At 38.1% G+C, this 21,250-nt stretch overlaps 1 protein-coding gene across 2 annotated transcripts in view; it reads left to right on the top strand.

The window, feature by feature from the left end:
* The window catches only part of LOC150080953 (glutamate receptor ionotropic, kainate 2-like), a 225,376-nt gene that overhangs the window by 68,063 nt on the left and 136,063 nt on the right, over window positions 1–21,250 (top strand). For both annotated transcript variants that reach the window (XM_090381164.1, XM_090381165.1), the window contains exon 3: window positions 11,429–11,680. In XM_090381164.1, coding sequence (XP_090237290.1) covers window positions 11,429–11,680 — 252 coding nt within the window. The remainder of the gene's footprint in view (window positions 1–11,428; window positions 11,681–21,250) is intronic.

Genomic DNA, 21,250 nt, shown 5'->3' with positions numbered 1-21,250 from the left:
AGCATGTGACTGACTTGGAAATAATCGAAAATGTTACTGATGAAAGTCATGATTCAAATGCAATCGAAGACGAGAAGCTAGAGCCACCACCAAAGGTCGCAGAGGCACTTGCTGGTTTGCAAACTGGACTTAAATTTCTTGAAACAGAAAAGGTAGCTTCCCTTTCAGCATTACAGTTAAAATGCTTTATTGAAATTGTTAAAAAGAAACAAAGAGATGCAATGAAACAGTCAACCCTTGATGCAGTTTTTTTTTTTTTTTAAATGAAAGTAAAGATGATGATGTGCAAAAGTTTGTTTGTTAACGTCTACTTAGTAGTTGAAAGAAAGTTGAGTGCATTTTTCCTTTTTCTCCTGAATTTTCGACCATTTGTTAATTTCAAAGCATGGATGTAACAGTCAATACAACCACGTGAAAAAGCAGTTTTTGTGAGTATTGATTTGTTTTTGTGACAAAAGGTGTGTTTATCATGTTTATGTATATTTAACAACATGAATATTGGTTTTTTTTTAAATACTTTATTGTATAGTGCATCAATAAAAGATTGAAACAATGCAATTGCATATTATATTTAATTTTAGCATTAGTTGAGGCATATGATGCAAGAAAGCAAGTTTATAGAGCATCAGCCAAAAAAAAAAAAAAAACCCTTCCCATTTCACCCATCCAGTCACTTTAAATGTTTGTCTAGTTCAGCCTTAAATTTATTTAAGCTTTCAACTTCCACAACAGCAGATAAAATTCTGTTCAAGCAATCAACTACCCGCTGGCTAAAGACAAACTTTCACACATCTATTCTACAACTGTCTTTCCTCAATTTGAATCTATGCCCCCTCAGGTTCTTAATCTCAGCAAGTGGAAGTATCCCATCGTCATTGAGCCTGCTCAAACCATTCAAGTCCTTGATATAATGTATAAAAGAATCCTTGATGTCCCAGTGACAAATCAATAATAAACTTGAATAAATTCAGGTATAATCAACAGCCTAAGAACAAACCCAAAGATTACAGAATATCTAAACTGCAATATGCATGCTCATACAGTAATAAAATATACAGTGAAAGCTCTTTATAGCAACTCTCTTTTTAACATCCCACACATTATAATGTACTCTGTGGTTGTTCCCAGCCAATTTCTCATTAACCTAATGATATTTTATGAAGAGTTGATATAACATCCTTCCAATATAATGACTGTTTTCTCATTCCCCACCAGGGGAATGAGAAAACGGTATTTTATTACTTCAACTGCAATATGATATATCCATAAGAATGTGAGTAAACACATCTACTCTACAATAAATTTGATTAAACTCAAGCCAGACAAACAAAAGAACAGATTGACCTTAAGAGAATAAAACAGTAGGCAGGTCTCATAAATTGGTGATTTTTCTCTCTCTCTTTTTCTCATCTCAGGGTAACTCAGAATTTTTTTTTTTTTTGCCTGGTGCATTAGCAAAGGCACGTGATGCAAGAAAGCAAGCTTATATAGTTATATAACATCAGCCAAAAAAAAAAAAAAAAAAAAAAAAAAACACTCAGTCCAAATGTTTGTCAAGTTCTGCCTTGAATCTATTTAAGCTATCAACTTCTACAACGACAGATGGAAGTTTGTTCCAGCAATCAACCACCCGCTGACTAAAGGCAAACTTCCATACATCTATTCTACAACCATCTTTCCTCAATTAGAATTTATACCCTCTCAGGCAATTATTCTGAGCAGGAGGAAGGATCCCATCCGCATTGAGCATGCTCAAACCATTCAAGGCTTTATACACCTCAATCAGATCACCCCGCAGGTGCCTAGTCTCCAGACACTGTAATTTGCAAAACTTAAGCCTTTCTTCATAAGAGCAACCCTTTGTTCCATTCACTAATCTTGTTGCCCTTCTATGTACACATTCCAATAGCTCTACATCCTTCTTAAAATGAGGCCTCCAGACCTGTATACCGTACTCAAGGTGTGGCCTGACCATTGCCTTATACGAGGGGATAATTACCTCCTTATCCCTGCTAGAAAAATTCCTGTATATTACTGACTAGACATAATGAGCTACTCTTGCAGACCATCTGCACTGCTCAGAAAACTTCATATCTGCCTGCACAATTACCCCCCAGGTCCTTTTCATTCTCTACCACTGTCAGTGTGGTACCACAGAGTTGATACGTTACTCTGGGATTACTGCTTCCCATATATAGCACTTTACATTTTTCAATGTTAAACTTCATTTGCCACCTCTCAACCCATCTGCTCAACTTTTCTAGATCCTGTTGCAGCAGTGTACTGTCATTAGTGTCATTAACAACCCTGCCAACCTTCGTATCTTCTGCAAACTTGGACATTAAGCCTGATATACCATCATCAATATCATTTATAAATACAGAAAACAACAATGGACCCAACACTGAACCCTGAGGGACTCCACTAATAACATTAGTCCACGAAGAGCAGTGTCCATTGATTACCACTCTCTGTCTTCTCCCACTCAACCATCCCTTTATTAACAGCAGTAATTTGCCTCCAATGCCACACTGCTCCAATTTGTGCACAGTCTTCCATGTGCAACAGTATCAAAGGCCTTTCTAAGATTCAAATATATGATATCAAAGTTATTCTTTGCATCCAGTTTCTTTGTGACCACATTATAGTATCCAATCAAATTTGTCAGACAAGACTTCCCCTTAACAAACCCATGCTGTATCCGAGCTATAACTGAAGTTGTCTAGATGATCCTGCAATGCTTCTTTAACCAGTGCCTCTGTTAATTTCCCTAGAACAGAAGTTAAACTAACAGGACTGTAATTGCCTGTGTCTCCCTTTGATCCTCCTTTGTGGATTGGGGTCACATTTGCACATCTCCAGTCCATGGGTACCTCCCCTGAGTCCAGGAAAGCTCTAATAATTATGGCTAAGGGTTTGCTTACTTCCTTTGCCATCTTCTTTAATATAACTGGATAGATTCCATCCACATGAATTTGAAAGTGTCTGCAATTCTGCCCAGACACGATAGGAGGGAGTATATGATGAGAGCCTTGTCGATCAATTCGGCCCTGGAAAGATTGTGCAAGGCTCAAGGGGTAGAATTTTTTTCAGCCTGGACTGTACTTGTTAACAGGAGAGATTGCTTCTACAGGGATGGGATACACTTAAATAGAAAGGGTGCAAGAATATTTGCTGATGCTATTGAGGCAGTGTTAGGTGGGTCGGAAAACTGCTAGCTTGGGGGGGAGACAAAGACCAATAGATTGACAGTAGCCACTGGCAGAGGTGAAAGAGATTCTTGCACTGCTTCTATTAGAATGAGCAGAAGCCTGAAAAACAAGATGCATGGTATTTCAGAGACTGCTGGGAGCCATTGCGGTACAAGTAAACACATGGGTTGTGTTAGGGTAGCTAAGAATAGAAACAGGTGCAGGTATACTTGCGTGTACACCAATGCTAGGAGTTTAGTAAATAAATTTGATGAATTTGAGGTATTGCTCAAAACATCGAAGGCAGATATTGTTGGGATATCAGAGACGTGGTGTCACACAGATATAAGGGATGCAGAACTGCAATTTGGGGAGTACAACGTCTACAGAAAGGATAGACAGGATAGGAAGGGGGAGGGGTTATGCTATTAGTTAAGAAACACATAAAAACCAAGGAAGCGAAGCCAGTCGACATCGCTGGACAGTGCAGTGTGGAGTCAGTTTGGTGTGACATAAACATTGGGAGATCAAAATTGAGAGTAGGAGTGTGCTATAGGCCTAATGACTCTGATGAGTATAATAAGGAACTGTACAGGGAAATAGAGTGGGCCAGTAAATCAGAGTGTCTTATAATGGGAGATTTTAATTTCCCAGATATTGACTGGAATTTGGGGGCTGGTTACTCACACACTAGCAGGGCTTTTGTGGATTTATTGGATGATTGTTTTACCTCAGCATGTTCGGGAGGCAACTAGAGGGAGAAATACTCTTGATTTGATTATCAGCAGTGATTCTTCATGCATTAAGAATCTGCAGATAAATGAACCACTAGGTGGCAGTGATCACAGAGTGCTGAAGTGGGATTTACTCAAAGAGGTAACTACCATTAGGGGTAAAGGGCAGGGTTATTGCTTCCGTAAAGGCGACTACGATGGACTGAGACAGTATTTAAATTCTATACAGTGGGACCAACTGATGATGTTACCAACAGCAAATTCAAAATGGGAAACATTCAAAGAACTTATCTTGGAAGCTACTAGGCTTTACATACCAACTAAGAAATATTGTTCAAGGTTTAGGCCAAAATGGATGTCAGATGAACTAATGAGGCATATGGCAGAGAAGAAAAATGCATGGGATACATACAAATTAACACATGACACAGAAGCCTATGATAGATACAAGTTGATATGCAACCAAGTTACAAAGGAGGTTAGGCAGGCGAAGGCAGATTACAAGAAATCCTTGGCAAGGGATGCAAAGAAAAACAGCAAAGAGTTCTTTACTTATGTAAACTCTAGAAGGAAGGGGATGAATCAGATTGTTCCACTTGATATTGATGGGTCAACTGTTGATGATCCTGCTCAGGTAGCTAACAAACTAAATGAATATTTTTCATCGACATTCACACATGAGGAGTTATTCAGCAAGGGGAATGCCAGAGGTGTATTCAACTCTAGCAGTAAGCTACAGAATCTTGAAATAACTGGGAGTAAAGTGGAGGAGAAACTGTTGAAGATAAACACAAGAAAGGCACCCGGGGTGGATGGGATCTATCCAGTTATCCAATCTGATTCATTCCCTTCCTTCTAGAGTTTACATAAGTAAAGAACTCTTTGCTGTTTTTCTTTGCATCCCTTGCCAAAGATTTCTCGTAATCTGCTTTCGCCTGCCTAACCTCCTTTGTAATTTGGTTGCAGACCAGCTTATATCTATCATTGGCTTCTGTGTCACATATTAATTTATATGTATCCCATGCATTTTTAAATTGTAATCTGTGTCACATATTAATTTATATGTATCCCATGCATTTTTCTTCTCTGTCACATGTCTAATTAGTTCATCTGACATCCATTTAGGTCTAAATCTTGAACAATATTTCTTTGTTGGTATGAAAAGCCTAGTAGCTTCCAAGATTAATTCTTTGAATGCTTCCCATTTTGAATTTTGAAAAACAGCAAAGAGTTCTTTACTTATGTAAACTCTAGAAGGAAGGGGATGAATCAGATTGGTCCACTTGATATTGATGGGTCAAGTGTTGATGATCCTGCTCAGGTAGCTAACAAACTAAATGAATATTTTGCATCGACATTCACACATGAGGAGTTATTCAGCGAGGGTAATGCCAGAGGAGTATTCAACTCTAGCAGTAAGCTACAGAATCTTGAAATAACTGAGAGTAAAGTGGAGGAGAAACTGTTGAAGATAAACACAAGAAAGGCACCCGGGGTGGATGGGATCTATCCAGTTATATTAAAGGAGGCAGCAAAGGAAGTAAGCAAACCCTTAGCCATAATTATGAGAGCTTCCTTGGACTCGGGGGAGGTACCCATAGACTGGAAATGTGCAAATGTGACCCCAATTCACAAAGGAGGATCAAAGGCTGACACAAGTAATTATAGACCTGTGAGCTTAACTTCTGTTCCAGGAAAATTAATGGAGGCACTGGTTAAAGAAGCACTGCAGGATCATTTAGACAAGACTTCAGTTATAGCCCAGACACAGCATGGTTTTGTTAAGGGGAAGTCTTGCCTGACCAACTTGATTGGATACTATGATGCAGTCACAAAAGAACTGGATGCAGGGAATAACTTTGATATTATATACTTGGATCTTAGAAAGGCTTTTGATACTGTTGCACATGGAAGACTGCTACACAAATTGGAGCAGTGTGACATTGGAGGCAAATTGCTGCTATGGATAAAGGGGTGGTTGAGGGGTAGAAGACAGAGAGTGGTAATCAATGGACACTGCTCATCGTGGACTAATGTTATTAGTGGAGTCCCTCAGGGCTCAGTGTTGGGTCCATTATTGTTTTCTGTATTTATAAATGATATTGATGATGGTATATCGGGCTTAATGTCCAAGTTTGCAGACGATACAAAGGTTGGCAGGGTTGTCAAGGACACTACTGACACTATGCTGCTGCAACAGGATCTGGAAAGGTTGAGCAGATGGGCTGAGAGGTGGCAAATGAAGTTTAACATTGACAAATGTAAAGTACTACACATGGGAAACAGCAACCCCAGAGCAACGTATCAACTCTGTGGTACTACACTGACAGTGGTAGAGAATGAAAGGGACTTGGGGGTGGTTGTGCAGGCAGATATGAAGTTCTCTGAGCAGTGCAGACGGGCTGCAAGAGTAGCTCATGGAGTATTGTCAATGATATACAGGAATTTTTCCAGCAGGGATAAGGAGGTGATTATTCCATTGTATAAGGCGATGGTCAGGCCACACCTAGAGTACTGTATACAGGTCTGGAGGCCTCATTTCAAGAAGGATGTAGAGCTGCTGGAACGAGTACAGAGAAGGGCAACAAGATTAGTGAATGGAACAAAGGGGTGCTCTTACGAAGAAAGGCTTAAGTTTTGCAAATTACAGTGTCTGGAGACTAGGCACCAGCGAGGTGATCTGATAGAGGTGTATAAAGCCTTGAATGGTTTAAGCATGCTCAATGCTGATGGGATTCTTCCTCTAGCTCAGAAAAATCACCTGAGAGGGCATAAATTCAAATTGAGGAAAGACAGATGTAGGATAGACGTGCGGAAATTTGCCTTTAGCCAGCGGGTGGTTGGTTGGTGGAACAGACTTCCATCCCTTGTGGTGGAGGTTGATAGCCTAAATAAGTTTAAGGCTCAGCTGGACAGGTATTTTGAACGAACAGAGGGGTGAAGTGGAAGTGGGTTATTTTTTTTTTTGGCTGATGCTGCATAAGCTTGCTTTCTTGCATCAAATGCCTCTACTAATGCTAAATGCTAAATTTGAAAAAAATTTGCTGTTGGTAACATCATCAGTTGGTCCCATCATATAGAATTTAAATACTGTCTCAGACCACCGTAGTCACCTTTACGAAAGTAAAAACCCTTCCCTTTACCCTTGATGGTAGAGATTTTATTCTTTGTGTGATTTATCTTAGACATCGTATTGCAATTATCACACAAAAACAGAGATGAGTAAAACCGATAGTATGTATGAAGTTTGAATGCCGAAAAATGTCTAGAATTTTCTAACATGATCCTGCTTATATCGCGATATGATTCTTTGGACCCCGAGCATTATATTATAACAGGTTTCACCTACTAATACTTCATTCAGTATTTATCTCTAGCTGTGTCTGAAATAAACATTCTGATAGCTTTCTTCAGGTGTATATTACAAAATTTTATATCATTAAACTTCCTAAGCAAATTAATGATTTCCTAAAGCTGTCATTGCTACTACTAATGCTCATTAAAAAGATTATACATAACCAAACAAAAATCATTTTACCTTTGCAAAGAATCATCTTTCTCACCTTTACTTGATATCATATAATTAGCTTTATATCCATCATGTTTTAGCCAACTGTAGTCACTAGGCATATCAATGAACAAACTCTCTAAAGCATTCATGTGTCGGGAGTGAATGGATGGAGCCCCAAGACCACAATATTACACCAGCAGGTTGATTGAAATATACAACAGTTTCACAGTTGTGTGAATGAGCAAAAATTTGTGGGAATTAATGAAACACGACACAGTTGCCTAGTGTATCATGAAATGTGAAACCAGCAGTGCCTTTGATGGCAATTTACTCTTTGGAGGAAAAGAAAGTTCAGAGCAAATCATCAGTAATGACAATTTTATAGAGTTCTGTGATGAGTAAAAGCTTTGTTCTACACTGAAATTTTGTTTAAGGAATTTGTTTGTTACATGCAATAAAATATTTTTTCCCAAAATTTTACCTCCTGAAACATGGGTGTCTTACTGTCCAGAAAATGTGGTACTCAGTATACTAATATTTATTTCGACATTTTTATAATTAAAATTAGAAAAATGTCATATATTAAGTAATATTCACTAATGTTAAAACTGATTTCTTAAGTTCCTTCATGGTAGTTTTATCAAAGCAAGTCAGATTGAAATTCCACAAATGCGTCTATTTCAAACAAAAATAAAGAAATTTTTAATGTTGAATAACCAATACTATTAACTTTTATGCACTCTAGGTGAACCTTTTTTGTTCAAATTATACAATCTTCTGTGTCAAAGGAGATGTATATTGCAAACTTTTATATCATAAAACTTCCTAAGCAAATTAATGATTTCCTAAAGCTGTTATTGTTACTGTCATTACATTAGTAGCAATGCTCATTAAAAAGATTATATTTAACCTTTGCAAAGAATCACTTTTCTTGCCTTTACTTGATATGGGACTCAAAAGAAAATACACATCCTGATAACTTGAATTGCACAATTTGGTTTGATGGCCGATTCCTGCCATAAAAGTACAAATGCCCTGAACTCCCCCCATGCCAGAGCTACAGTAGACCATTTATCAGTTCCATTCACCATTATAAGCATATTCAGATATAATTTTGCATTAAGTAATATTTTCTGCTGTTCTTAGATTTTAACTGCGGTAAACTCAAATGATATTCCAACTTAAAACCAACAGATACCTAACAAACTACCATCCCCTGTTACTGTTACAAGCTTGCAGTTTTCATCACCTGACTTAGATACTAATCTTCAACTCTTCACAACTACAACTCCATTTTAAACTAAGTAAAGTCTGACTTGATGTGTAAAAAAGGTGAAAAAAATTATCACAACACTCATGTATAAACTGATACAGAATGAAAATGATTCAATCGAATCAGTAAACCTTAAAAACAAATCAGCGCTAGAGTAAATGAAGAGAGGGGCGAACAATACATTGCAGCCAGCAATAATGTATTTTATTCCACCAAAAGGAACGGTGATGGTAAGAAGGTCAGTTTAACAGAATATGTATAATTGTCTGATTAAATGAATATTCTTTTTTTCTCTCTTATGATAGTGAAAGTAGAATTATTAGAATAGTGAAATTGGTGAAGGTAAAGAAAACACAAGAACCACGGGAAACTTACTGGACAAACTGGTTTCCCACTACCACAGTTTCTCCCTGCATTCTTGGTAAACAGGTGGTACATGTTATTGGTAGTGGCAGTAGAAGTTGATAACGATGTATTGATTAGTTATTTCTCATTATTAAAAGCAGAATATTGGAGTTCATGAGTATAATGCCCTTCGTGGCTGAAATTTACTTATGGGTAAATTTCCAGACTGCCTCAGTCTTATAGGGTGTTTATTCCCCCTTCCAGCTGTTTTAAAATAGGAAAACAACTTCTACAGATGGTGCATGTTATCGGTAGTGGCAGTAGAAGTCATTTTCCTATTTTAAAACAGCTGGAAGGGGGGGGGGGGAGATAAACACCCTAAGACTGAGGTAGTCTGGAAATTTACCCATAAGTAAATTTCAGCCACGAAAACACTCATGAACTCCAATAATCTGCTTTTAATAATGAGAAAAACTAATCAGTACATCATTATCGATTTCTACTACCACCACTGATAACATGTACCATCTGTTTAACCGAGAATGCAGGGAGAAACTGTGGTAGTGGGAAACCAGTTTGTCCGGGAAGTTTGCCGTGATTCTCATGTTGGCTTTCTTTAACTTAGCCGTGAAATTTTTCAAGTTATTTATTTTTTGACAATGGTTCAGTGACATTTCAACAAATTAAGCCTCTAGCTTAATGACAGTTTTATTTGCACTTTTTAGACTGAATGTCAGTCTATTTTCCTGTCTCCTCACATATAGATTTGTAAGGAGTGAAGAGTGGCTTTGAAGCATATGAAATAGTTATAAAATATGTAATTTCTATACATGGAAATGAAGTAAAATAGTTTCACTCTAACACAGATGTACAATCATTCAGTAACTGAAATACCAGATACACAGTATAGTAATTCATTGGCCTTGGTGAAGTTCATTTAGAACAGTAATCTGGATGGCAGAAGAAATGTGGAGCACACAAAACTCTGTTGTAGGTTATATACATATGTGTACTCGTATGTGTGTATATAGTATCTCAGTAAGATATCTTTGTTTCTTGTGTTCCTTTTTTTTTTTATTTTTCTCTCCTCTTTTCCTCATTGATTGTAGTGTAAGACAGAAAGGTTGTTTTAAATTATGTGTAAATGTTTTTTTATAATCCCTAGATGGTCTCACCTTTAGAGTGATTTTTTATTGAATTCTGTTGAATTTTATTTTATTGTATTTTATCTAGACTTTTAAAAATTGTTGTATACATTCACTTTTGCCACACATAATTATGTGCTAAATGGTTAAATTTTTAGCACATATTATGTAGCTTTCTACTGAATGCAGTACCTATACCACAGAATTATTTGCTATAAATAGAAATGGAAAATCCCCCCCCCCCAAAAAAAAAAATAAAACTAGCTCTAGATTACATAAACAACCACCACATCAAGCAATCTTTGATATATACCGACTCTCTAAGTACAATCACTGCCATTCAATCTATCTTTTCCGCCTCTAATCCCATTCTTAAAGAAATCCAATCCAAATTATTTTACTGTCAAACAGCCAACCAGAAGGTTACATTCTGCTGGGTCCCTGGTCATGTCGGCATCTCAGGAAATGAATGTGCAGATGATGCTGCTAAACATCCCAACTCTGGATTCTTCCAGTCACCTAAAAGTGCCCTACACCGATTACAAATCCATCATTAAAACAGCATGCAGGAAACAATGGTCTCACCTTTGGAAAATTCATATGAATAATAAACTGCTGCAGATAAAAAGAGAGCCACAACTATGGACATCTAGTTTCAGGAGAAGCAGGTGACAAGAAGTAATTCTGGCAAGACTCCACATCGGTCATTCGCATCCAACTCACCTGTATTTGCTTATGGGAGAGAACCCTCCTCAGTTTTCTTTTGTAAAACACATTCTCGTTGAATGTCCCCAACATTCAAAATCAGAAAATCAAGTTTTAGCTCCCAACTTTCACTTACAGGAACTTACAGGAACTGTTAACCTTGTTACATATTCTTGGCAATGAAGCAAATTTCGAGGAACTGTTTATTTTTTTGAAACACATAAATCTGTATAATAGACTGATCATAGTGACAAGCAAATCATGAACAGGCACAATATGGCCCAAGAGGCCCTTGTACCAAAAAAAACCCCAAAAACAACAACAGCTAAAATATTTATAATCATTCAGTTTGGCTAAATATTTAGAATCATTCAAGTGTCTGAAGTATATATTTTTAATTTTTTTAATTTTTATTTTTAGTTCCTACAAGGTTATCTTCAATTGTTTAATACATTTTTTTCAAATGTTTTGCACTTTTATTATTTTTTGTTTGATTCCTCTAATTTTTATTTATTTTTTCATAGTATGCTCATTACTTCAGACAGGCATTGCTGGAATATTTGGTCCACAGTCTGATGTAACTAGTATGAATGTACAGTCAGTTTGTGATGCTTTAGAAATACCCCATGTAGAAACACGGTGGGATATTCAGTCTCAGAGGGATGATTTATCACTTAATTTATATCCACAGCCTTCGGTCCTTGCTCATGCTTATGTGGAGCTTGTGGCACTCTGGGGTTGGAAAGATTTCTATCTGATATATGAGGAACATGAAGGTAAATTCAAATATAACATTTTAAATCCATTTTCCTCTAAATGTTTTTGAATTTGATTATTATGGAACTAAACAATTAGCAAGACATTATCTCTTAAATTATCTGAGATCGTGCCAAAAATAAAACTGTTTCTAACATAGGAGTGAATTTATAAATTAGCAGGCTCTAGCTAAAAATTCATATAGGGTCCCTGTGGTGTGTGTGTGTGTGTGTGTGTGTGTGTGTGTGTGTGTGTGTGTGTGTGTGTGTGTGTGTGTGTGTGTGTGTGTGTGTGTGTGTGTGTGTGTGTGTGTGTGTGTGTGTGTGAGGAGGGGGGCAATGGTTCTGCTAGAAATTTTCAAATAACAAATGCTCAAAACTAATTTGAAAAATTTTTTTATGCTGCCTTACTTAGCACTATATCACTTAGCTCATACTGTGGTCTAAACAACTGCTTATATGATTCTAAATTCAAATGACAATCTAATTAATGATTAATGTAAGAGAACTTGGGCTGGGTATTGTCAGATTATGACCCTTAGATAGTTATGTTATTTTTCGGTGTTCAGTTCAGTTCAGTCTTGTCCATATATCTTATTTATTTGTTTTTTTTTTTTGGCTTACAGATTTTGATCTTGGTTGCAAGTATTTATGCTTTTATGTTCTTACATACTTATTCATATGGAATTAATTGTTGATTAACTGATGATCCATTGTAAATTCCATATTGAAAATTATTTCAAAATAACGCAAGCTAGATTAGAATTAAATTCCAAAAGTCAAAATAAAAATTTATTTATATCAATTTGATATGAATTAATCTGAAATTTAATTCTGAATGGATTAAAAGAGTTTGTGTTATTTGATTTTTCTGAGGTGTGGCCAAAGTTTTGCTTATGTGAAGTAACGAAAGATTTTTCCTTTTCCACTTTTGTGGAAACAGGAAAATCTTTAATATCAGTAAAGTGCACTCTTTAAAATACATTAAACAAAATAGAAATTGATACATAAAAATTAAAATCTACTCTTAAAAGGCTTAGTTTTTGGCTCATCATGTTTATTTGCTGATTGAGTTTTACTTAGAAATAAACATGAGAAACATAATAAAATAACCTAATAAATATAATGCTGGTTTCAATATTACTTTCCTCTAAAATTTTATTTCACAGAAAAGAACAAGAATTTTTGGCTCAGTAAAGCATAGACTAAATTTTTCATATTGTTTGTGTGAATTTCCTTATTTCTAAGGCAGTTTTATTCAGTGTTGGGGGAGACTCTTAAAAATCTCTTTACCCCATATTGTTAAATTCATCCATTGCCTCTGTCATTCTCAAAGCTCCACTATTCACTTGGAATTCTTTGACTTCCTTTCTTAGAAACATGACTTTCTCCTATTTAACTTTCTTAACAGTGAACTGATTTTTGAGTTCACTGTTAGGAAAGCTGGTTTCAATTTTCTAGTTGCATGAGTCTAGTAAGTAGGGAAGCTGAGACTTTTGCAGTTACTAATGACTTTACACAACTTATTCATTTACTTACTAGAATATTAGAAAATTCTAACCACACACCAACCCAACACTGTTGATCTTTTCTGCACCAATAACCCTCCAAAGTATGCAGTTTGTGATAGTTTTCTTCAGTAGAGCCTCTCTTCCAAGGCCATTCTCAGCTTTGTGTTCTTTGGCATTACAAGAATTCCAAATGGGATTATTTATGGCATTTCTATTCCTCTTTTTTATAGTTTGATTACTCTTTTAAATCATACAATTAAAATATTTTCTAATATCGTGTGAGTAAAATTATTCTTATAGGAATGAAATCCTTTATTCCTCATTCCATCCTGAAATTTCATACTTTATCTAAACCTTGGTTTTCCATTAAATGTGCTGAGGTTATTCAAGATAAGGACATTGCATATTGCAATTGGATCCAAATCTCTAGCTTCATTTTTTGCTTACATTAAACTTAAAACAGTTGTAAAATGTTATTAATCAATCCAAACTGGATTCTTAATAGGCTAAGAGTAGGAAACTTTCTTCAATGGCCAAATGGTAATCAAGCCTTCTGGTTTCTATACAAAGTTATTGGCTGCAGCCCCTGTCCATTCATACTTTCACCTCTGTTACAACTTGAAGGATCTGTTTCATCCTTAGTAAAAGCTAAAGCTGACTAATTAGCATTCTGCTTTTCTTCTGACCTTTTCCATTGAACTTGGTAAATCACTTTCTACTATACCAGATACATTCCACTCAATACCTCTTGTGGTCTTCCAGTAGAAGGATATTAGAAGACTTATACAAAATCTTGAAGTCCAAGAAGTCGCCATTCCTGTTGGCATTTCTCCACTTGTTCTCAAAACCTGTGTCTCAGAGTATCTGGCATTGGTTCTCCACCCACCAACTTGAATGCTTCACATCCTCTCTCATAAAACCGCTTGTGTGAGAAAACTCTGTAGTCAACTTGCATTGAGTTTATACACTGATTGAAAAATCAGAATATTAGTGAACAAGACCTCCTCATCTCTTAAGGTGGTAGTAGTAGTAGTAGTAGTAGTAGTGGCATGTGATGCAAGAAAGCAAGTATATGAGCTTATGCAGCATCAGCCAAAAAAAAAAAAAAAAAAAATCACACCATTCCCTCCAAATGCCTGTCCAGTTCCTCCTTAAATTTATTCAACCTATCAACTTCCACAATGACAGATGGAAGAGACAGGTGGTATCTCCTTATATACTTGCATTTCCGTAATCCATGCCATGGACATCACCTGTTAGCACAAGCTTACACTCTCTGCTCTTTGTAGTCTGGTATTAACATTTATGGAGCTCAACTGCCACATAGTTTCTTGTATCTCAGATTGTTTTTCAATCTATTAAAGCCTATTCCCATTCTCACACACATTTCCTGGGTCTTAATGTATGTATAGGCGCCTCCGTAGCCAGGTGGGAAGGAGCAGCAGTGCGTAGCACATGCTTCTTGATTAGACCGGGGTTCGAGCCCGTCCCCACCAAATACGGAGGATGTGGAAAGGTCAAGGAATGACCACCGCATATTCCCGGAACAATATGGCCTTAGTTGCTAATGCTCCAAATAACTAACTCTTAATGTATAGGACTTCCTGAATCAGTTTATCCACTTTCTCCTTGTTTCTGCCATCGTTCAGGATAAAGTAGCAGGTCAGCTTTATCTTTGGCTGAAGTGACAACAGAACCATCTGGTTTTGACAGAGGTGGGAACAGAGATGGGCAAAAGTTGTGGCCAATAGCTTTGGCAAGAGACCAGAATGCTCAGCTACCATTAGGGCAAGAAGCAAGTTTTCTACTCTTAGCTTGTTCGAAATCTAGTTTGGACTGATTAATAACTGCTTTACAATTGTTGCGAGCTTTGGTGTAGGCAGAAAATGAAACTGAAGAATTGGAAACAAGCCAATTAGGATATGCAACGTTCTTCTCTTGAACAGCCTTAACACATTTATTGTAAAACCAAGGTTTAGATAAAGGACCAGATTTTAAAGTTGAGTGTGGAATAAAGGATTCCATTCCTACAAGAATAATTTTGCGGACACATCTGAGCAAACATTGACATCAGAAGTTTTGAAACAGTGATCCAACCAAGGAAAAAGAAGAAAAGAAATCTCGCAGGTCATCCCATTTTGCATTCTTGTAATCCCAAACAATATGAGGTTGGGAATAGCCATGAGATAAAGGCTCCATTGGAGAAGAGACAATCACCAAGTTATGATCTGGGGTGCCTAAAGGACCACTCACTTCAACCGTGTACTTAGAAGGGTTGTTTGTGAGAAAAAGATGAAGCGTGTTGGCTGTATGGTTAGGATTGTCTGGTATTCTTGTAGGTAAATGAACAATCTGTGTAAGGTCATTAGTAATTGCAAATGCCTCAGCACCTCGACCAGCTGGGTCAGTGTGACTAGAAAACAGAAGCCAGCTGGAGTTGTGAACATTAAAATCACCAAGAAAAATTACCTCACTGTTAAGTGTTAGGTGGGTCGGAAAACTGCTAGCTTGGGGGGGAGACAAAGACTAATGGATTAACAGTAGCCACTGGCAGAGGTGAAAGAGATTCTTGCACTGCTTCTATTGGAATGAGCAGAAGCCTGAAAAACAAGATGCAGGATATTTCAGAGACTGCTGGAAGTCATTGCGGTACAAGTAAACACATGTGTGGTGTTAGGGTAGCTAAGAATAGAAACAGGTGCATGTATACTTGCGTGTACACTAATGCTAGGAGTTTAGTAAATAAATTTGATGAATTTGAGGTATTACTCAAAACATCAAAGGCAGATATTGTTGGGATATCAGAGACGTGGTGTCACACAGATATAAGGAATGCAGAACTGGAATTTGGGGAGTACAACGTCTACAGAAAGGATAGACAGGATAGGAAGGGAGGAGGGGTTATGCTATTAGTTAAAAAACACATAAAATCCAAGGAAGTGAAGCCAGTTGACATCGCTGGACAGTGCAGTGTTGAGTCAGTTTGGTGTGACATAAGCATAGGTAAATCAAAATTGAGAGTAGGAGTGTGCTATAGGCCTAATGACTCTGATGAGTATAATAAGATACTGTACAGGGAAATAGAATGGGCCAGTAAATCAGAGAGTCTTATAATGGGGGATTTTAATTTCCCAGATATTGACTGGAATTTGTGGGTTGGTCACTCAGACACTAGCAAGGCTTTTGTGGATTTATTGGATGATTGTTTTCTACACCAGCATGTTCGGGAGGCAACTAGAGGGAGTAATACTCTTGATCTGATTATCAGTAGTGATTCTTCATGCATTGGGAATCTGCAGATAAATGAACCACTGGGTGGCAGTGATCACAGTGTGCTGAAGTGGGATTTACTCAAGGAGGTAACTACCATCAGAGGTAAAGGGAAGGGTTTTTGCTTTCGTAAAGGCGACTATGATGGTCTGAGACAGTATTTAAATTCTATACAGTGGGACCAACTGATGATGTTACCAACAGCAAATTCAAAATGGGAAGCATTCAAGGAACTAATCTTAGAAGCTACCAGGCTTTACATACCAACCAAGAAATATTGTTCAAGGTTCAGGCCTAAATGGTTGTCAGGTGAACTAATGAGACATATGGCAGAGAAGAAAAATGCATGGGATACATACAAATTAATGGGTGACGTGGAAGCCTATGATAGCTATAGGTTGGTCTGTAACCAAGTCACAAAGGAGATTAGGCAGGCAAAGGCAGATTATGAGAAATCCTTGGCAAAGGATGCAAAGAAAAACAGAAAAGAGTTCTTTACCTATTTAAACTCAAGAAGGAAAGGGATGAATCAGATTGGTCCACTGGATGTTGATGGTTCAACAGTTGAGGATCCAGCTCAGGTGGCTAACAATCTAAACGAGTATTTTGCATCTACATTCACACATGAGGAGTTATTCAGGAAGGGGAATGTCGTAGGTGAAGTAAACATTGGCAGTGAGCTAGATGATTTTCTAATAACTGAGAGGAAAGTGGAGGAGAAATTGTTGAGGATAAACATAAAAAAGGCACCCGGGGTGGATGGGATCTATCCAGTTATATTAAAGGAGGCAGCAAAGGAAGTAAGCAAACCCCTAGCCATAATTATGAGAGCTTCTTTGGACTCAGGGGAGGTACCCATGGACTGGAGATGTGCAAATGTAACCCCAATTCACAAAGGAGGATCAAAGGCTGACACAAGTAATTATAGACCTGTTAGTTTAACTTCGGTTCCAGGAAAATTAATGGAGGCACTGGTTAAAGAAGCACTGCAGGATCATCTGGACAAGAATTCAGTTATAGCTCAGACACAGCATGGGTTTGTTAAGGGCAGGTCTTGTCTGACCAATTTGATTGGATACTATGATGTAGTCACAAAAGAACTGGATGCAGGGAATAACTTTGATATTATATATTTGGATCTTAGAAAGGCTTTTGATACTGTTGCGCATGGAAGACTGCTGCACAAATTGGAGAAGTGTGGCATTCGAGGCAAATTGCTGCTATAGATAAAGGGATGGTTGAGTGGCAGAAGACAGAGAGTGGTAATCAATGGACACTGCTCAACGTGGACTAATGTTATTAGTGGAGTTCCTCAGGGTTCAGTGTTGGGTCCATTGTTGTTTTCTGTATTTATAAATGATATTGATGATGGTGTATCAGGCTTAACGTCCAAGTTTGCAGACGATACAAAGGTTGGCAGGGTTGTTAAGGACACTACTGATACTATGCTGCTGCAACAGGATCTGGAAAGGTTGAGCAGATGGGCTGAGAGGTGGCAAATGAAGTTTAACATTGACAAATGTAAAGTACTACATATGGGAAACAGTAACCCCAGATCAACGTATCAACTCTGTGGTACTACGCTGACAGTGGTAGAGAATGAAAAGGACCTGGGGGTAATTGTGCAGGCAGATATGAAGTTCTCTGAGCAGCGCAGACGAGCTGCAAGAGTAGCTCATGGTGTCTTGTCAATGATATACAGGAATTTTTCTAGCAGGGACAGGGATGTGATTATTCCCTTGTATAAGGCATTGGTCAGGCCACACCTTGAGTACTGTATACAGGTCTGGAGGCCTCATTTCAAGAAGGATGTAGAGCTGCTGGAACGAGTACAGAGAAGGGCAACAAGATTAGTGAATGGAACAAAGGGTTGCTCTTACGAAGAAAGGCTTAAGTTTTGCAAATTACAGAGCCTGGAGACTAGGCATCGCCGAGGTGATCTGATAGAGGTGTACAAGGCTTTGAATGGCTTGAGCATGCTCAATGCCGATGGGATTCTTCCTCTTGCTCAGAATAATCACCTGAGAGGGCATAAATTCAAATTGAGGAAGGACGGATGTCGGATAGATGTGCGGAAATTCGCCTTTAGCCTGCGGGCAGTTGGTTTGTGGAATAGACTTCCATCGCTTGTTGTGGAAGTTGATAGCCTAAACAAATTTAAGGCTCAGCTGGACAGGTATTTCGAACGAATTGAGGGGTGAAATGGGAGTAGTGGTTGTTTTTTTTTTTTTTTTTTTTTTTTTTTTGGCTGATGCTGAATAAGCTTGCTTTCTTGCATCATATGCCTCTACTAATGCTAATGCTAATAAGCATAACATAGGAAAATCAAAATTGAGAGTAGGAGTGTGCTATAGGCCTAATGACTCTGATGAGTATAATAAGATATTGTACAAGGAAATAGAGTGGGCCAGTAAATCAGAGTGTCTTATAATGGGGGATTTTAATTTCCCAGATATTGACTGGAATTTGTGGGTTGGTCACTCGCACACTAGCAAGGCTTTTGTGGATTTATTGGATGATTGTTTTCTACATCAGCATGTTCGTGAGGCAACAAGAGGGAGCAATACTCTTGATCTGATTATCAGTAGTGATTCTTCATGCATTAAGAATCTGCAGGTAAATGAACCACTAGGTGGCAGTGATCACAGTGTGTTGAAGTGGGATTTACTCAAGGAGGTAACTACCATCAGAGGTAAAGGGAAGGGTTTTTGTTTTCGTAAAGGCGACTATGATGGTCTGAGACAGTATTTAAATTCTATACAGTGGGACCAACTGATGATTTTACCAACAGCAAACTTAAAATGGGAGGCATTCAAGGAACTAATCTTGGAGGCTACCAGGCTTTACATACCAACTAAGAAATATTGTTCAAGGTTTAGGCCTAAATGGTTGTCAGATGAACTAATGAGACATGTGGCAGAGAAGAAAAATGCATGGGATACATACAAATTAATGGGTGACATGGAAGCCTATGATAGATTAAGTTGGTCTGTAACCAAGTCACAAAGGAGATTAGGCAGGCAAAGGCAGACTACGAAAAATCCTTGGCAAAGGATGCAAAGAAACACAGAAAAGAGTTCTTTACATATTTAAACTCAAGAAGGAAAGGGATGAATCAGATTGGTCCACTGGATATTGATGGTTCAACAGTTGAGGATCCTGCTCAGGTGGCTAACAATTTAAACGAGTATTTTGCATCTACATTCACGCATGAGGAGTTATTCAGGAAGGAGAATGATGTAGGTAAAGTAAACATTGGCAGTGAGCTGGATGATTTTGTAATAACTGAGAGGAAAGTGGAGGAGAGATTGTTGAGGATAAACATAAAAAAGGCACCTGGGGTGGATGGGATCTATCCAGTTATATTAAAGGAGACAGCAAAGGAAGTAAGCAAGCCCCTAGCCATAATTATGAGAGCTTCTTTGGACTCAGGGGAGGTACCCATAGACTGGAGATGTGCAAATGTAACCCCAATTCACAAAGGAGGATCAAAGGCTGACACAAGTAATTATAGACCTGTTAGTTTAACTTCTGTTCCAGGTAAATTAATGGAGGCACTGGTTAAAGAAGCACTGCAGGATCATCTAGACAAGAATTCAGTTATAGCTCAGACGCAGCATGGTTTTGTTAAGGGCAGGTCTTGCCTGACCAATTTGATTGGATACTATGATGTAGTCACAAAAGAACTGGATGCAGGGAATAACTTTGATATTATATATTTGGATCTTAGAAAGGCTTTTGATACTGTTGCACATGGAAGACTGCTGCACAAATTGGAGCAGTGTGGCATTGGAGGCAAATTGCTGCTATGGATAAGGGGATGGTTGAGTGGCAGAAGACAGAGAGTGGTAATCAATGGACACTGCTCAACATGGACTAATGTTATTAGTGGAGTTCCTCAGGGTTCAGTGTTGGGTCCGTTGTTGTTTTCGGTGTTTATGAATGATATTGATGATGGGATATCAAGTTTAATGTCCAAGTTTGCAGATGATACAAAGGTTGGCAGGGTTGTTAAGGACACTACTGACGCTATGCTGCTGCAACAGGATCTGGAAAGGTTGAACAGATGGGCTGAGAGGTGGCAAATGAAGTTTAACATTGACAAATGTAAAGTACTACATATGGGAAACAGTAACCCCAGAGCAACGTATCAACTCTGTGGTACTACACTGACAGTGGTGGAGAATGAAAAGGATCTGGGGATAATTGTGCAGGCAGATATGAAGTTCTCTGAGCAGTGCAGACGAGCTGCAAGAGTAGCTCATGGTGTCTTGTCAATGATAAAGAGGAATTTTTCTAGCAGGGATAAGGAGGTGATTATTCCCTTGTATAAGGCAATGGTTAGGCCACATCTTGAGTACTGTATACAGGTCTGGAGGCCTCATTTCAGGAAGGATGTGGAGCTGCTGGAACGGGTACAGAGAAGGGCAACAAGATTAGTGAATGGAACAAAGGGTTGCTCTTACGAAGAAAGGCTTAAGTTTTGCAAATTACAGAGTCTGGAGACTAGGCACCGGAGAGGTGATCTGATAGAGGTGTATAAGGCTTTGAATGGTTTGAGCATGCTCAATGCCAATGGGATTCTTCATCTTGCTCAGAATAATCAGCTCAGAGGGCATAAATTCAAATTGAGGAAGGACGGATGTCGGATAGATGTGCGGAAATTTGCCTTTGGCCAGCGGGTGGTTGGTTGGTGGAATCGACTTCCATCACTTGTTGTTGAAGTTGATAGCCTAAACAAATTTAAAGCTCAACTGGACAGGTATTTCGAACGAACGGAGGGGTGAAATGGGAGTGGTGTGTGTTGTTT

The sequence above is a fragment of the Mastigoproctus giganteus genome, chromosome 9 (genome assembly GCF_048544385.1).
Source record: "Mastigoproctus giganteus isolate SK-2022 chromosome 9, ASM4854438v1, whole genome shotgun sequence".
NCBI classification, from domain to species: domain Eukaryota; kingdom Metazoa; phylum Arthropoda; class Arachnida; order Uropygi; family Thelyphonidae; genus Mastigoproctus; species Mastigoproctus giganteus.
This window is presented reverse-complemented; position numbering and strand designations above follow the sequence as displayed.